We start from the raw sequence: 15,199 nt of genomic DNA on the forward strand, positions 1-15,199 counted from the left end.
TACTAACGTCTGGTCACCCTACTGTGAAGCTGATATTGTGTGGTGAACTTTCCGTGGGCTTTGGGGTACATCGTAGCATTTGTGGATCAACGAGACAGAAGGTTGCAGGGAGGCCCTCATTATAGGATCCTGCACGTTGGGTCCCCACTGTGGCGGCCTAGGGCCATACAACTCATCATATGGATTTTGCACCTTCTGTATTTGTGGTATTCGGAAAGACTGCAGCTGTTTCCATATGGGCAGGGCAGGCAGCTGCTTACAGCACACACGTGGAACTATTTCATCCAGCAGTGAGGAGTGTAATGGTGGCCATCTTTTTGCATATATATTTATACATTTTCTTTGTTTGATACCCTCCTCGTCCTAGGTGGCAATCCATTCATGGTGACTCTGTGTGCATTCCTCCATGCAAGGTGTAACCCATTCATGCTTTCATTGAGTGGTTTGGATATTTGTATTTATTTACCATTTTTAAAAGCGCTCACACAGCCCATGGGCATCGAGGCGCTGCCTAATTGTTTTTTTTGTCTTAGTTGCATTTATAACGCGCTTAAATTCCCAGAGGTTTCTGAGCGCGGACCCGGGGATCGAACCTGTGTTGCTTCGTGTCGTCTTGGCGCGCACGTTGCCGCTGAGCTATCCTCCCAGGACGATATATGTTGCTTGTGTGCACCCCTTTATTTGCCACTGTGCACGCAGTTCCTGTGTGTGCAGATTTCCATACATGGTAACTGTATCTGTTAATTGTTCAGCCCTTCACATGTATATTTGCACTTCAAGTATTAACCACATACTTATGACATTCACCCTTGCTCAACCTGTTTCAGCTGGCCGGAAGCAGCCGGCACAGCACATCTCTCCTCCTTGTAAAATAAATTAAACCTAACCCTCCCTTGAGTGGGACGCAATGTTTATTTACACGATTACAGTGCATGCTCTACTCACTTTTGGCATTTTGCCCCAAACTCATTCCACTACATTCTGGAGTGCATTCTAGGAATGAAAGGCACTTTCCATGGAATAACTAACACATTTTTTAAACACAGCATGGAGTCAGACAGGAACGCTCTTTAAACCACAAGTACTAATGCTCTGCTCTTTGATATCACACTGAAGATCTAGGCCTAGATGCCAACCATTACTTATGTAGAAAGGAATGCAACTGCCATATGTGTTGCATATTCACACACACACACACACACACACACACACACCACTGAAGTTTTTTGGCACGGTTAGCAGGAATTATTCTTGATAATAAATGCCAGACATTGCTTTACAAGCGATTGTAAATGTTTATGGGCTGTCCCAGATCCTTCTTGCTAAATGCTCCCCACGGTGATGATAATTTAACTCTTGTGTAGCATTTGCGTCCAAACCGGTATATATGATGCGTGTACTATTTAAATATTGGTACTGTGATTAATCCAATGGTAATCATGGTGATTAATCCAATGGTAAACATCACTCCTTTCCCTGTCGTGGCTTCCCCGTCATGTAGCCAGGGGACAGCAGCCACTACCTGATCCTGGCGGTGGCTAGATGAGGGAGGATCACCTGGGCGGAGGTGACCCAAAGGGGCGTGTTATGATATCAGATGTGACATGGTATCCCCCTTTTACATTCAAGGATACCCCATCTATTCCACATGCCTTAATGTTATGTAGGTATAGCTCTCTGTACCCCCTTTCCCAAAACTGATCAGAATCCCTTCTCAAATTCTGCCTACAAGCTGGTACAAACTGACTTCCCCTCTCCCATTGAAAGGAGTACTGACACGAGGAAGCTGACTAGAGTAATGAGGATCAAGACAGACCGAGAACGCAAGCAGCGTTCTAGTTGTTAATAGCACCTGTCAGCTGGCAGGACATTTAAACTCGGAAGCCAGCTGACAGAGAAAGAAAGAGGCTGGCGGGCGAGGATGAATCCGCTCAGCGTTGACCAAGAGACTGGGCGAGTGCAGGCACCGTGGAGCCGCCCAGCTCATGGAAGGAACCGTAGAAGGCAGAGCATCAAGGTCGGTGTACCGCAAGACCTCCAGAGGAGGGAAGCCAACCTCCTTGCGGGTAGCAGTATCATAGAGACACTGCCGCACCATTGCAGCTCAGGGAAGTATGAAGATGGCCAACGAAAGCTGTGAGAGAGATGGAAACCACATTACAGATGAACCAGAAAGAATGAAGCAGGACAACAAGGAGTCACTGTGGCTTGACCACAGAGAAAGCAGTACCCGCTATCACAGACCGGTGAGTTCTCCCGAGGGAGAAGGGAAAACCGGGGAATTTCGGCAATGGAGATGATAGGAAAAAAAGCAGAATGAACTAAATGGAAGAGAAAGAAAGATACCATATTGTTTAAAGGAACAGGAAAGAAAGACTGTACAAGATTGTCAAGTTTATGAGTTTGTGCAAGGTGCATATAAAAAGCCCTGGCAAGAGAGTGTACCAAGCAATCCAAGACTCAAGTATTGCATAGAAGATAACAGGTGTTTGTACAATTGAAAGGACCCCGGCAGGAGAGTATACGGGTGAGTCGCAGTTGAATAATTCATAAGAATATACTGTATGATAAATAAGCATTACAAGAATATTCAAGTGAACTATAAAGACGCTAATTGAAACCGATCAGAGAGAAAACCGTCAGGAGAGTACACCAGGCAGTTTGTCAAGGGTCTAATTGAAACAGAGCAGAACAAAGAGAAAACTGTCAGGAGTGTACACCAAGCAGTTTGTTTAGAGTGTACATTGAAACAGAACAGAACAAGGAGGAACCTGATAGGAGAGTACACCAGGTAGTCTGTCTGAGTTTGTTTTGGAACTTAAAGAAATCTGTAGAAACTTCAGTGAAGAAGAATACAGGGGAAGGGAACCACCCTCTGGATTTGTGAACCTGCTTTGCATCAAAGATTTGTGTTGGAGTTAAGCAATTTACTTTTGTAACATTTATGCACCTTCTAAGGCCAAAGACATTTCCCCTTTTTGTCGTGTAGTTGATTTTTACAATGTAAGGGTCAGAATAGTACTTTGGACACAGGACAATTTACTTTGGACAACCTGACAAAGGACAGACGTGTTAGTTTTGTTTAGGTAGGAAAATCCTCTTAGAGCCGGGACAGAAAGATCTCTTCCAAACCCATTTCTGTTTAATTAAAGTTTATGGCCAAAGACATGGATCACCCGCGTCCGACTTTCATTCCTGACTCCTCACAGTACCCAATAAGTAAATTGCTGTTACTAGCAGTAAGGCCTTCGTATCAGACAGGGACTTAGTCCTCTCTCTTGCTTCCTTTCTTTTTATGCTCTCTTTCTCTCTCTTACCCTTTTCTCCCCCTCCCCTCCACCCTTCTTTCTGTCTCACTCTATGTCTCTCCTTCTCTCTGTGGGTGAGAGCTGCATTGCCAGCTGCACCTCTGCGCGGCAGTCCCCTCCCAGCCATTGCTGACAGCAGTACCATCAGAGAAAAAAAGAACAGGTACTTTGAAGGGGCGGTTCTGTTCTTTAAAGGCTAGGAGTAGAAGGAGCAGAAGTCCAAGATGCATCCCCTCTGCCCCGGGACTGGAGACATCTGTTGTCATCCCTCGTGTCTGGCAGGAATGTTACAATCAGCTTTATTGCCATCTTGGGCATATACTTGTAAAACGGAATATTAGTCCTTATTCTGAACCATGATGGCCATGAAAGTCTACTCTAAGATGGCGGCAGTTTTTTCACAGAATGAGCTGTGTTGGGGCTGTGCTGTACGGAACAGTTTTGTGCAACAGCATCACGCTACATCACATCCACCTTGTAACAGGTCATTAGCACATTAATCATGCTAATAATGTTACCCCGTGGCCACTTTCGATTTCTAAAATAACCAATATAGTGGAGGCTCTTGAATTCTATGAAGGACTTTACACCACCATTACGCATGATGTCATAATTCCTCTGTGATATTTAGGTTTATTACATCCTCAAGTTTCAATTGGAATATTGCAACAAACTCAAACTTGGATATAGCATTTGAATGAGCTCCACGGAAAACTTTTTTCTGCTGTGCGACAACACAACTTATGTTCCTCATGTGAACTGAAATAAATGTTACCTGCATGAATACATTTGGGATCTCTCACACATTGCCACCTACCTGTTGTTACAGGTGTATCACTATAGGGAGTCTCATTTTATCCTCACCTATCCCAAATGAAGCCTCAGACTAATGCTCACTGTTCGGCTTGAATATAACTCTGCCTTTAACATAGTCAGGTAACTTTATCTGATGTTGAAACATGTGTTATGCTCCTTACAGGTGGACTCCTGGAGAGAGTCGGTCAACAAATGCTGGAATATTGTTTTTATTTCAAATAAATTCCCTTAGATATCCATTGAAGTTTGGTGAAAGTGTGTACCAACATTGAAATTTCTGTGTAAGTGTTTAATAAGAATTGAAAAATCAGTTTCAAGGCCCCCATGGATTGCAACATGGTAGACACAGTTATTTCCCATTCATGTTGAACCATAGAAATTATTGGAAAAACAATAAACTGAAAGATATGTTTTTACAATTCATGAAACTTAAATATGACATAAAATAACTTTGGGGATTGTGAGACACCTGACAGTGTCTCACTTACTAATCCCTGTGGATCTGTCATCCAGGTGGACAGGACACAGCTATCGCTATTGGTTCCAGTTCCTGGGGGTGGACCAATGCAGGAGGATCACCTGGATAAGGGGTCCTGAGGAGTGGTGGTGGGACACTGATGGGTGTGACGCAGTATCCCCCTTCTTATAACACCTTTTCTCCATCCTACCAAGTAGGATACTCAGACATTCTACCCCTCCTTTTCCAACACAAGCACTTTCTTACAATAGAGTCGTTTACCTGACATGACCCAACGTAAGGGTCAGGCAAAGTCAGGCAATTGACCAGGACCACACACACCTGACTGTCCTTTCCCTTTCCCACAGGGATAAAAGGTGGAGCACAAGGGCACACTATGAGCAAGGCAGACCGCGCGACAAGACAGCTATCCCAGCGCGGCAGTTCATGAAGGGGGAAAAGCATTGAGAAACGAAGGGGCGACAAGGAGAGAAGCGACCTTGCCCTTTTCGTCACAGACCCATGAACCCTCCGGGAAAGGAATCATAAGACTGTGAGCAAGAGCCAGCGTGTGTTGCAGCAGATGTCAACAGTACATGGAGCTCCCCTACACTGATGGCCAGGAAAGACGCTTGCTACCGTGGTACCGTCCTTGACTCCAGAGATAAGAAAAGTCAAGCGGTTCATCACAGCCGGTGTGTCGAAGGGAGGACCAATAAGAAATTGAACTGTGTTGAACAAAAGTTGTGAATGGCAAATTAAGAGGAAAACCAGCTGCAGAGGGTTCCGGCACAATGTGGGTGCTCACTCAATGCTCTCTGGGTGATTCCCCTATTGTTGAAACTACTGATACCAGAAGGCATTAGGAGAGCCGCAAGGAAAAGGTCAAAGTGGTCATACAGGGGTCTAGCAAAACCCCCTGTACAGTCGAAAGTTTTTGACCGGCACGTAATTGGAAAGCTAAAGGAGATGAATCCTGCATAGTGAGAAAGAAGAAGAAAACTGTGTAGTTGTCAAGAATGAAACCGATGGAGGGATGCCGACAGGAAGGGGAGAAGGATGATGCCCAAAGAACATTGTGCTGACAAGAGTGAGCCCGACAGAGTTATGTCCATAATGGATTGTTTAAAAAGACATTAATACTTGTGAATACCACAGGCAAAATCTTTTGAATAAACCTTTGAGCAGGGTCCGAGCCCGGAAGAGGGGTATCCAAGGGTGAAAAGCCATCAGGCAACAACTCATGAATGCAGCAGGTGAAATCTTGTGAATTCAAGCCATAGTGAACCCGACGGAGGGAGTCTGACATTCGAGAGAGGTCTAAGTCTGGAAGAGGGGGATCCAGAGTAAAAAACCATCAACCAACATAATGAAATAGGTAATATCTTGTGAAAAAAAGCAGTAGTGAACCCGACAGAGTGAGGCTGCTATTTGAGAGGGGTCTGAGCCCGGAAGAGGGGGATCCAGGGGTGAAAAGCCATCACCCAAAGTACAGACGGAAAGGAAGGTTTTGTTTTGTTATTTTTGGACCCATCAGGTCCTCGGAGGCAAAATACTTTTTTTGTAGAAAATGGACTTAACCACCAAAGATCCTGATAATTTAGAAAGGAACTGTAGTATCGTGCTGGGAAAGCTCGAGAGTGTGCTACGCTCAGGAGTTCCGCCTTGTCCTGTGCTCAAAACATGGGGAAAGGAGACCCCTGGCTATAACATACTGACTTATCATTTGTGAACACTTCTTTCTTTCTTGTGAAACACTATTCCACAATCTTTTTGTGTTTAGTTGTAAGGATTGGCAATAGTTTTGTTTTAGAATAGGCCCTTTTGTTTGACAAGACGCCACTAGGACTGCCTTATTAATATTTGATGGTCGTAGCTTGCTCTCATCTTAGATTTAGGTTTAGATTCAGCATTTTTCCAACCTACCTATACAGTTTAATGAACACCCTTGAACTGTGATCACTTGTGTCTGTCTTTACTGTTGCCACCATGAGTTCCTTAGAGGGTCCTGAAGAACAATTGGTAGTGGAATTATCAGTTGGAACTTGAGTTAATTATATGAATTGAACATTGTCTTTGAATAGCATATTAGTTATATTAAATGGACAGTTTCTTTGAACAGTATAGTACAAAATAATTCTGATTGATATTCTAGGTCAGCAAGGAAACATTTGGTCAAAAGTTATTTTGGATTCATTTCAAGCCCTCCACTATATCAGTTTGTTCTTCAGTAGAGAATCCGAAGACTAGTGAAAATGGGGTCCCATTGTTGTTAAATTTTCTTCCAATTGCATTAATAGGACCTTTTTTTCATACTGTAATAAGACTTTTGTTTGTCAAATAATTTGTTCAGATACAATTGTTTTTGTTTGTGTGATTGTTGTCTATTTCTACAAGATACAGATTAAGGCAATATTTTGTTAATGGTGTATATCCTATAATGTATTGTTTAAATTATGATGTTTTGAGTTATGATTTGACAGTCAAGATTGCACTGGGGAACATCTTTTTTGCAATTCAGCAGGAATGTCACCATCACACAGAGGGCATCATTTCCATAAAAGGTGGAGGGGGAGGGACAAGATAGACTCTGCAGGGAAGGTGCTGGAGTTCTGTAAAACACTAGAGGACCTGGCAGTATGGTCGACAAATGCATTTGTTATTTGCCATGTTTTCTTATTTATAGAAATAGATCTTTACATTTTTAATCTGGGTGTGACCCTTTCAAACAAGGAAGGACATTTTGCGATGCAAAATGTTGTGTATAATTACAAAAAGAAACTATTAAAAAAGGAAATGTTGTACATTCGATTCTTGCAAACTGATAGAACAAACAGTTGAACTAAGGACATTTGCAAAAAACGTGGAGCCAAGCCACTCCAATTGAGCCACAAGTAGGATAGAGCTTAGGACTCCTGGTTGATTTGATCCACACACTGAGAAGGGGAATCAGATGACCTGTTCTCCAGTGACTTGCCACACCAGATAGAACAACACTAACCAGAGAGTTCAGAGCATTGAACCTGAGGATTAATTTCCAACAAGAATGTATTCGACGACTAAAAAGTTAAGTTACCTATTGTCCCATTGTGTACTTGAATATTACATCTCTTAAAAATATAATCATGGAAGGGGTTGGGGCAAATTCCTTCGGCATCCAAAATAATTAAATAGCCCTGGGTTGTTTTAGAAGCAGGTGATACCTGAAATGTGTGACTTCTATCAGACATTGACTTGACAGATGTGTCAACGTGATGAAAAGATCACAAGCCATGTAGCAACTTTAGCAAATTAATGTCCTGAAGTAGAATCTCTTTCCCTATTGTTTATTATATTAGGGAAGGACCTAATTGAGGAACTCCAATTTCAGAAACAAATTAATTGAACTGATTACCCTTTTCACTGGTCTTCATTCCAAAAATAAAGTCAAAAGCCATTTTAGATTCCTTCCATGTATCCTCAACTTTAAAACCAAAAGCATGTTAGAAATTCCTTTATCATTTGTCCTTTGTAGAAATCATTCTGTTCGACGACACACTATTTACTCAGCCTAGAATAATATATTTCACATGCCCACTTTAACAACCCCACTTCTAAGCTTCTATGTTGTTTGGAATGTATGAAGTAAAATAGAAGAAATTAGGTTTGATGTATATTTGCAGTATTATAGGTTAACATTACTCGAAATCATGTATTTGTGTTTTTGTTGTAAGAGAATAAAGTTCAATATATATTTGAAATTTACTACCGGTTGGATTTCTCCTATAACAGGTGTCTGAGAGGAAACGGAGAGAATGTTGTGAGAGGAAAAGGAAGACATTGGTAAAGAATATCTCCATTAGGAGCTTTGTAGATGGTAGTATAATCCCGGTAGAGGAAGGCACTTGTCCAGGCCCCACCTTTTTACAGAGCTCAAAATGAACAGACACAACACACATTCCTACTTCCACTGCGATGAGGCTTGGGAGTCCTCATTCTGAAAAATGGCCTCCCACGTGATCAGGGAAAATGTGAGAGCTTATGAACACATAAAGTGACAATACATGTGCTGTTGGCACCTGAAAACAAACAGGAAACCTTGTTTTGCATTAAATTTAGGGCCATCAATCATATGTGAAAAATATAACAACTTTTTGCTATGCTCCAGATTGTGTATATTGTAGAAAAAGGGGAAAACTAGCCTATTCCATTTTGTTAGCATTGTAAAAAAAACCTTGCTATATGATCCCAGATTAAATTTGGTGCAAGAGATGTTTGCATCTCTGCACATTTGACCTATTTGGCCCTTTATATATAGAATCTGCCTTTACACCTACTCTCTTTTTCTTTTCACTATTTCTGAACATTTCTCTTTTAGTTTCCTAAATGTTGCTACCTCAGTTGGCATTTAGTGCTTATTCTCACTTTTATGTCTTGTGTCAATAGAGATGTTAGTCTTCTAAAAATCTTTTAGCTTTCATCTCTGTTCATTTTATGTCCCTTTTCTGTGTCTCGTGTGGCCCTTCTCTGTATCAGGGCACTTTTGCCTGTCTCGTTACATGATGTATATTTTTCATATTGTTTTGCAAATGTATACATGCGTTCACAAACTTAGATTGACGTTAGTCCACAGTAAATGGCCACGTTGGGAAGGCTACAATTGTGTCCTTCATGAATAAAACTGCCTGAAACTTTGCAAAGCTGTACCACTGGTGGCACTGTCTTCACAATAGGATGACAAGTTGGCATATAGTGTATGGCCTAAGGTTAAGCCACGGCACAGTGACCATTTGGCAAAAGATGCAGGAAGATCCCAGCAAGCAATGCAGGCAGGGCGATGCACCAGTAACGATGATAATAGGGTATGGACTATGGCCGTATCAGAGAGCGCTGCAGGGAGTAACATTGACCGCTGTTAATGGCCCCAAACCAACCACAGAGCACATTGCATGATGAATCACTGTGCCTGGGGCCCTCTGTCTCATATGCCCTTGCCAGGGGCACAATGACCACTGGGCATGGCTGCATGACCTGCCCAGCAGGCACCACGGTCAGCTACACTGAACCACATACACGGCCTTGTGCCATGATGAAGGCACACTGACCAAAACACTTGTGCATAGGCGCGTTATACATGCCATATCATATCATATGATATCATGGACTTCCACCAAAAGAGTGAAAGAGATTAATTGTTTTCTTAGTGGCCTTGAAGCCAATGAAACTCTATGTGCATCTGTGTAATGCACACACCTCGAGACCAGATAAAATTCAGACCCTTGTAAGGCAATCAGCTACAAACACTTTGAAATATTTAAGAACAAATATGGTTTAAAAACACATGAGGTCTTGGATAGACTCCCTAAAACACAGTGTCATTGGTTACGGTGAAGAGTCCATGGGCCTGGTTACAAGTGTGCCAATCCGGAAAAAATGCTGGTAATTCCAGCTAAGGCATTTTTTACACACAGGCACACATCAGGTTTACCGGCTGGGGCCACGGATCTCCCGGCAGTCCTGACCTGCCAGGAGATCAGGCCCCTATCGGCAAATAAATGCCGGAATCACTGGTAATTCTGACAATCCCATCCCATGGAGTCCTACGCCATGAAAATGGGAACTTACCGGCACTCTGTCATCCTTCCCAATCCCAGTAATACCGGGATATTGGGCATCGCAGGCGGTTAGGCAGGTTTGCCAGTATCCTGCCGGAATTACCAGCGGGATACCAGCAAACCTACAATGAGGGCCCATGAATCTACATGGGGACAAACAAAATATGGCAGTCCAACATTTTCAATAAAAGATTGACAATGTTTGATGAGCTCCTCTGACAGGGAGAGAGACGTTCTACTTGCACTGTAAATGGGGCCTTGAAGTCGACAGATAAATGACTAGGGTACTTAGAGTTCCCCTATGCAGCAACTAGCCTCAGACCAGCTGCATCTTGGTCTTCAAACTCTATGGGCCAGGCATTGAGGGAGGGAGAAGTTACCTCATCATGTGAATGGCCTCCGGATCCTTGGAGAAGCTGAAGGCGTAGCCGCTCGAGGTGGTGCCAAAGTCAATGGCAACCACCACAAAGAAGGAGGGGCCTCTCTTTGTCCTTGGCTCATTCCGCTGCAAAGAGACACCAAATCAAAATGGTCACATAATAAATGGGGTACACTGATATTCCTTGTATGTGGCCTTACAAATCCATACAGAAATGCAATGTACACACAGATTGAACATTCATTAGACAATTTACAAAGTACACAATTGATATCACTGTATACAGTCTCTTATGCTATTCAATAAAACATAGAAACATTTCAGACTTTCACATAGTTGGGACCTGACTTTCCTTACATCTAAATTCTAACACATCCTCATCTCACCATCGAGATATACTGGAATTAAGTACAACTTCCCATGTCTTAGTGTGTGGACAGCATCCGCTGAACTCACTTTCTAAATCTACCTGCCTCTACTCTCCGCCCTTTACAACTAATCCAGAACAGGACTGCGAGACTTGTCCTTGGCCTCAAGCCCTGGGATCGTATCTCTACAGCCCTAAAATCCCTTCATTGGCTTCCAGTGGATGCAAGGACCAAATTCAAAACCCTCTGCATTGTTCACAAGGCTTTCTGTGGCCTGGGTCCAAAATACCTTCAACAATCCCTTCGTAAATACCTCCCCTCTCGAGCCCTTCGCTCCTCCACTTATAACTCCCTCAGGGTTAATCGTTTCGCAAAGAAATTAGCTGGGGGTTGATCTCTGTCTTCGTACGGTGCCTCCCTTTGGAACAGCCTCCTGGCCAACTTGAAACTTGTGGAAATCCATCTCTGGTTCTGGAAGCACCTCAAGACATTCATCGTTGCCTCTGCCTTTGCCCCTCTTTTACCCTGTTGATCTGTTTCTTCTCTTGGCATTGTGCACCTGTCCACCCTCTATCATTCGGGCACAGGTAGCTGCTCTCCCTGCCTCACTCCTGCACTACCTCCCGGCACCCCCCTGCACTAGGGTTCTGTATCTGTACCCACACAGTCTTCCACCCATTTTCCTTCTGCACTTATCAGATATACCCTATCTGACTAACTTTCATCTGCCACTTGATGGCTGCACTACCGTGGTTTATCGCCCTTATTTATTTATTTAATTTAGTATTTATTCTGTTCTCTCCTCTATTCTGCACCCCCCATGCACTTTCCCCCTTTTCCATGCACTTGTGATTTCTTAATGTCACTGGGCCTCGTAAGATCGCTGTTTTCTTTTTTTTGTTCTCTCTTGTTCCCCTCCCTTTTGCCTGGTCGCGCTCTGAAACACTTGTGTATGAGCGCGATATAAATAAAATATCATTTCATTTCATTTAGATAACTAGCCATAGAGGGACATCAAGAAAGTGTCTCCCTTAGCATTTGGAGACCTGGTCATAATATGCTTTACATTTATCTCTAGAACACTTACATCTGCCCTGTTTTGGAATAAAGGGCACCTGTGTTATACACTATATATTTTCATGAATTTGATTGAATATCCTAAACAGGACGGTGGACTGCTCCAGCGCTGGCACCATTTCTCCTGTTCATTGGGTATTACTGGTGTGTTCAGAATAGATTTCCCCACGTCCCTGCCTATGCCCCTTTTTCAGCAAGCAAGCAACTTTGAGTGGTATCAAGGACGGTACCTGCATTCAAACTTCAAATCCCTGAATTATATATCTGTTGATATCTAGTGAAAGGAACAATGGTGAGAGGTATCAAGGCCAGTCCCTGCATGCAAACTTCAAATCCCTTAATGATATATCTGTTGATATCTATTGAAAGGAACAATGGTGAGAGGTATCAAGGCCAGTCCCTGCATTCAAATTCAAATCCCTGAATGATATATCTGTTGCTATCTAGTGAAAGAAACAATGGTGGCAACCTAGAACAGTCAACAAAAGCCAGAGCCGGTGAAAGTCTGCCCCATGTGGTGGGTGGGCGTGGAGTGAATATGGTGTAATGCCTACAACAACTGGGCCATGGTTTCAAAGTGGAACTTGACTCTGCTTCTCGAAGGCTGTGTTCATTTTAAGAGCCCACTTGCTGTGTGAAATTGTGCACACGGAGCAATTGGGGACTGTTGCCTGAAGTGTGGCATAGACTGTGCGTTTCCTTGGACTTCACCATGGAGATCTGGGTAAAAGTCAGGCTGGGTCAGTACTTACCGGAGACTGCGAAGGGGTGAGCGGTGCAATGCTACAGCTCTCGTTATGGCTGCCGGGGTCAGTACTTACCGGAGACTGCGAAGGGGTGAGCGGTGCAATGCTACAGCTCTCGTTATGGCTGCCGGGGTCAGTACTTACCGGAGACTGCGAAGGGGTGAGCGGTGCAATGCTACAGCTCTCGTTATGGCTGCTGGGGTCAGTACTTACCGGAGACTGCGAAGGGGTGAGCGGTGCAATGCTACAGCTCTCGTTATGGCTGCCGGGGTCAGTACTTACCGGAGACTGCGAAGGGGTGAACGGTGCAATGCTACAGCTCTCGTTATGGCTGCCGGGGTCAGTACTTACCGGAGACTGCGAAGGGGTGAGCGGTGCAATGCTACAGCTCTCGTTATGGCTGCCGGGAGACCGTGGTGGGGATGGAGTAGTCGACCGATTGCCATTCGTATCTGAAAGGAGAAAAGGAAACTGTTAGTGCCACCGGATAAATATGAAAAAGGACCAAGAGCACAGCCTGCGAAAGGAGGTTCGACCCACTCTTACCCCTGTTGTCTCTGTTATTTATTTAGAGCAGTGCTTTAAAATCCTGCTGGTAGCGCTGTACAGACCTGTAAAACGGCTAAGAGTCAAAGCAGGTGGCGTTCAAAGGGGTTTGTGAATACTCTTGAAAATACCCCAGGTGGGACAAGATTGCCAGGTAACAGCTCCCGAGCACTGGCAGTCTACATACTCTGAGTCAGTTGCAGAAGTATAGGCACCGCTCATAGGGCAGGAATCTTTCACTATTGTGGCGTTAAGCACCCGTTACAGGGGCTGAAACAGGTGTTAACGACCCATCGACCCAATTTAAAAGCCTGAGCGTACCTGATTGGCTGTCTCCCCCCCGCCAGTGTGCTATGTATGATTTGATTGGTTTTGGGATTGGGAATAGTACTTTTTTCGCTGGGTGTAGAGCAGAATAGCAATAACCATCAATCAAGTCATGGTCGACAAAAGACAGTGATCACGCATTTGGCCCACTCCCACAGGGAAATAGTCCCTCAGGCCATCTCACCCCAATGGAAACAAGCCCTCACCTCTGTTAGAGCCATTGACGCAAAGAAGCCATAGACATGGTAAACACAGTGTTTAATTTGTGCCGGGGTTATCAGGTGCTCAGGCCCTGGACTTGGCCCTGGCCTGCTTGACGTCATTCCAGCTCATCTATTGCAAAGCCTCTGCTTCTCGTGTAAAGTAGGAGGGCTCTGAGTGGTACCTCAGTAATATTACTGATGAACACGTCAGTATCAAATTGTTACGTGAAGTCACCTTCATAACAGTTTCAACTCTAGAGCTATTTAGCCCAAACTAGTTCGAAATACAATTAAAATATGTGTGATTTAGGCAATTTTTCAGATTTTTGGATGCTTTCTTTCTATGCTAACACACATAGTGGCAGTCCACCTCTCTTAAGTGCAGGAACCCAACCAATTATATTCCCAAAACATTCCATAGATAGTTACGCAGGAAATAAATAGTTAAAAGCACTGTTGCACCGACTTGTGTTATTTGCGGGCTTGGCCACTGAATTGACTCCAACGCTTGTTGAATTCCCTAGGACGTAGATATTTCATTTTGTTCCACATTGTTTCATGGTTAATGGGATATATGAAGGATTAACATCTCTTTGGATCAGATAAGAGAAAAATACGGCCCTGACCCTCATTCATTTACCGATGATTGACTGTGTAAAGTTGGCTTGACAAATAGCATAACATTATCAAATTCTCGTGATGCCGAGACTGATGACTATGTTCACTGATTGTACATATTTGGGAATTTTCTAACATGGGCCATATGAAATTTTGGACTGTCTTATGAATTCTGACTTCTTCCTACACTTTGATTATATATGATTATTAACATTCAAGGCAACTCAATTTTGGCTCTTATCGAGTTTTAAAATTGCTACAAACATTTACCCAGTAGTTCCTTTCACAACTCTTGATGGACTTCCATTAAGATAATGGAGGCCCTAATGAGGCGAATAGTAAGAGAAGGAGGCATAGAACGGGTCTTTGGAGCAGTGGGAATAACAGAATATTTATAACAACGGCTACGTAGCTTCATTAGATTCTTGTAATACTTGAATATTGCTCTCTCGTCCAACGGCGATCAGTACCTAGTATCAAATGAACATTTTACATCAGAGAGTGGCACAATCCCTCATCAGTGTTAATGCTGCCGGGCCACAGGCAGGTTTGCCCTCAGGTTCAGCCCATATGTGGGGATAGGGAGCTTTCATCGCAGGAGATTTTTTTTGAAGCCAAAACCATCAAATATTTTGGCCCGAATTTGGCTGCAAATATACGTAGGCGTTGGGTAAGGGTAATAATTAAGATGGAGAGGTAAAGGGGTCTGGGAGGATCTCCCCCCCCACATATGTCTGCACCAAATGGCTTAAATGACAGC

The 15,199-nt window shown here is 43.5% G+C and overlaps 1 protein-coding gene across 3 annotated transcripts in view; it reads right to left on the reverse strand.

The window, feature by feature from the left end:
• HSPA12B (heat shock protein family A (Hsp70) member 12B) overlaps positions 1-15,199 on the reverse strand; it is a 393,296-nt gene that overhangs the window by 224,129 nt on the left and 153,968 nt on the right. For 2 of the 3 annotated variants that reach the window (XM_069632262.1, XM_069632263.1), the window contains 2 exons: positions 13,097-13,197; positions 10,556-10,680 (listed from right to left, as the gene is read on the reverse strand). In XM_069632262.1, coding sequence (XP_069488363.1) covers positions 10,556-10,680; positions 13,097-13,197 — 226 coding nt within the window. Of the gene's footprint in view, positions 1-10,555; positions 10,681-12,751; positions 12,770-13,096; positions 13,198-15,199 lie in introns of those variants that run through there. The other variant, XM_069632264.1, reaches the window with a different exon arrangement.

The sequence above is a fragment of the Ambystoma mexicanum genome, chromosome 6q, assembly GCF_040938575.1.
Source record: "Ambystoma mexicanum isolate Mex_15411 chromosome 6q, UKY_AmexF1_1, whole genome shotgun sequence".
NCBI classification, from domain to species: domain Eukaryota; kingdom Metazoa; phylum Chordata; class Amphibia; order Caudata; family Ambystomatidae; genus Ambystoma; species Ambystoma mexicanum.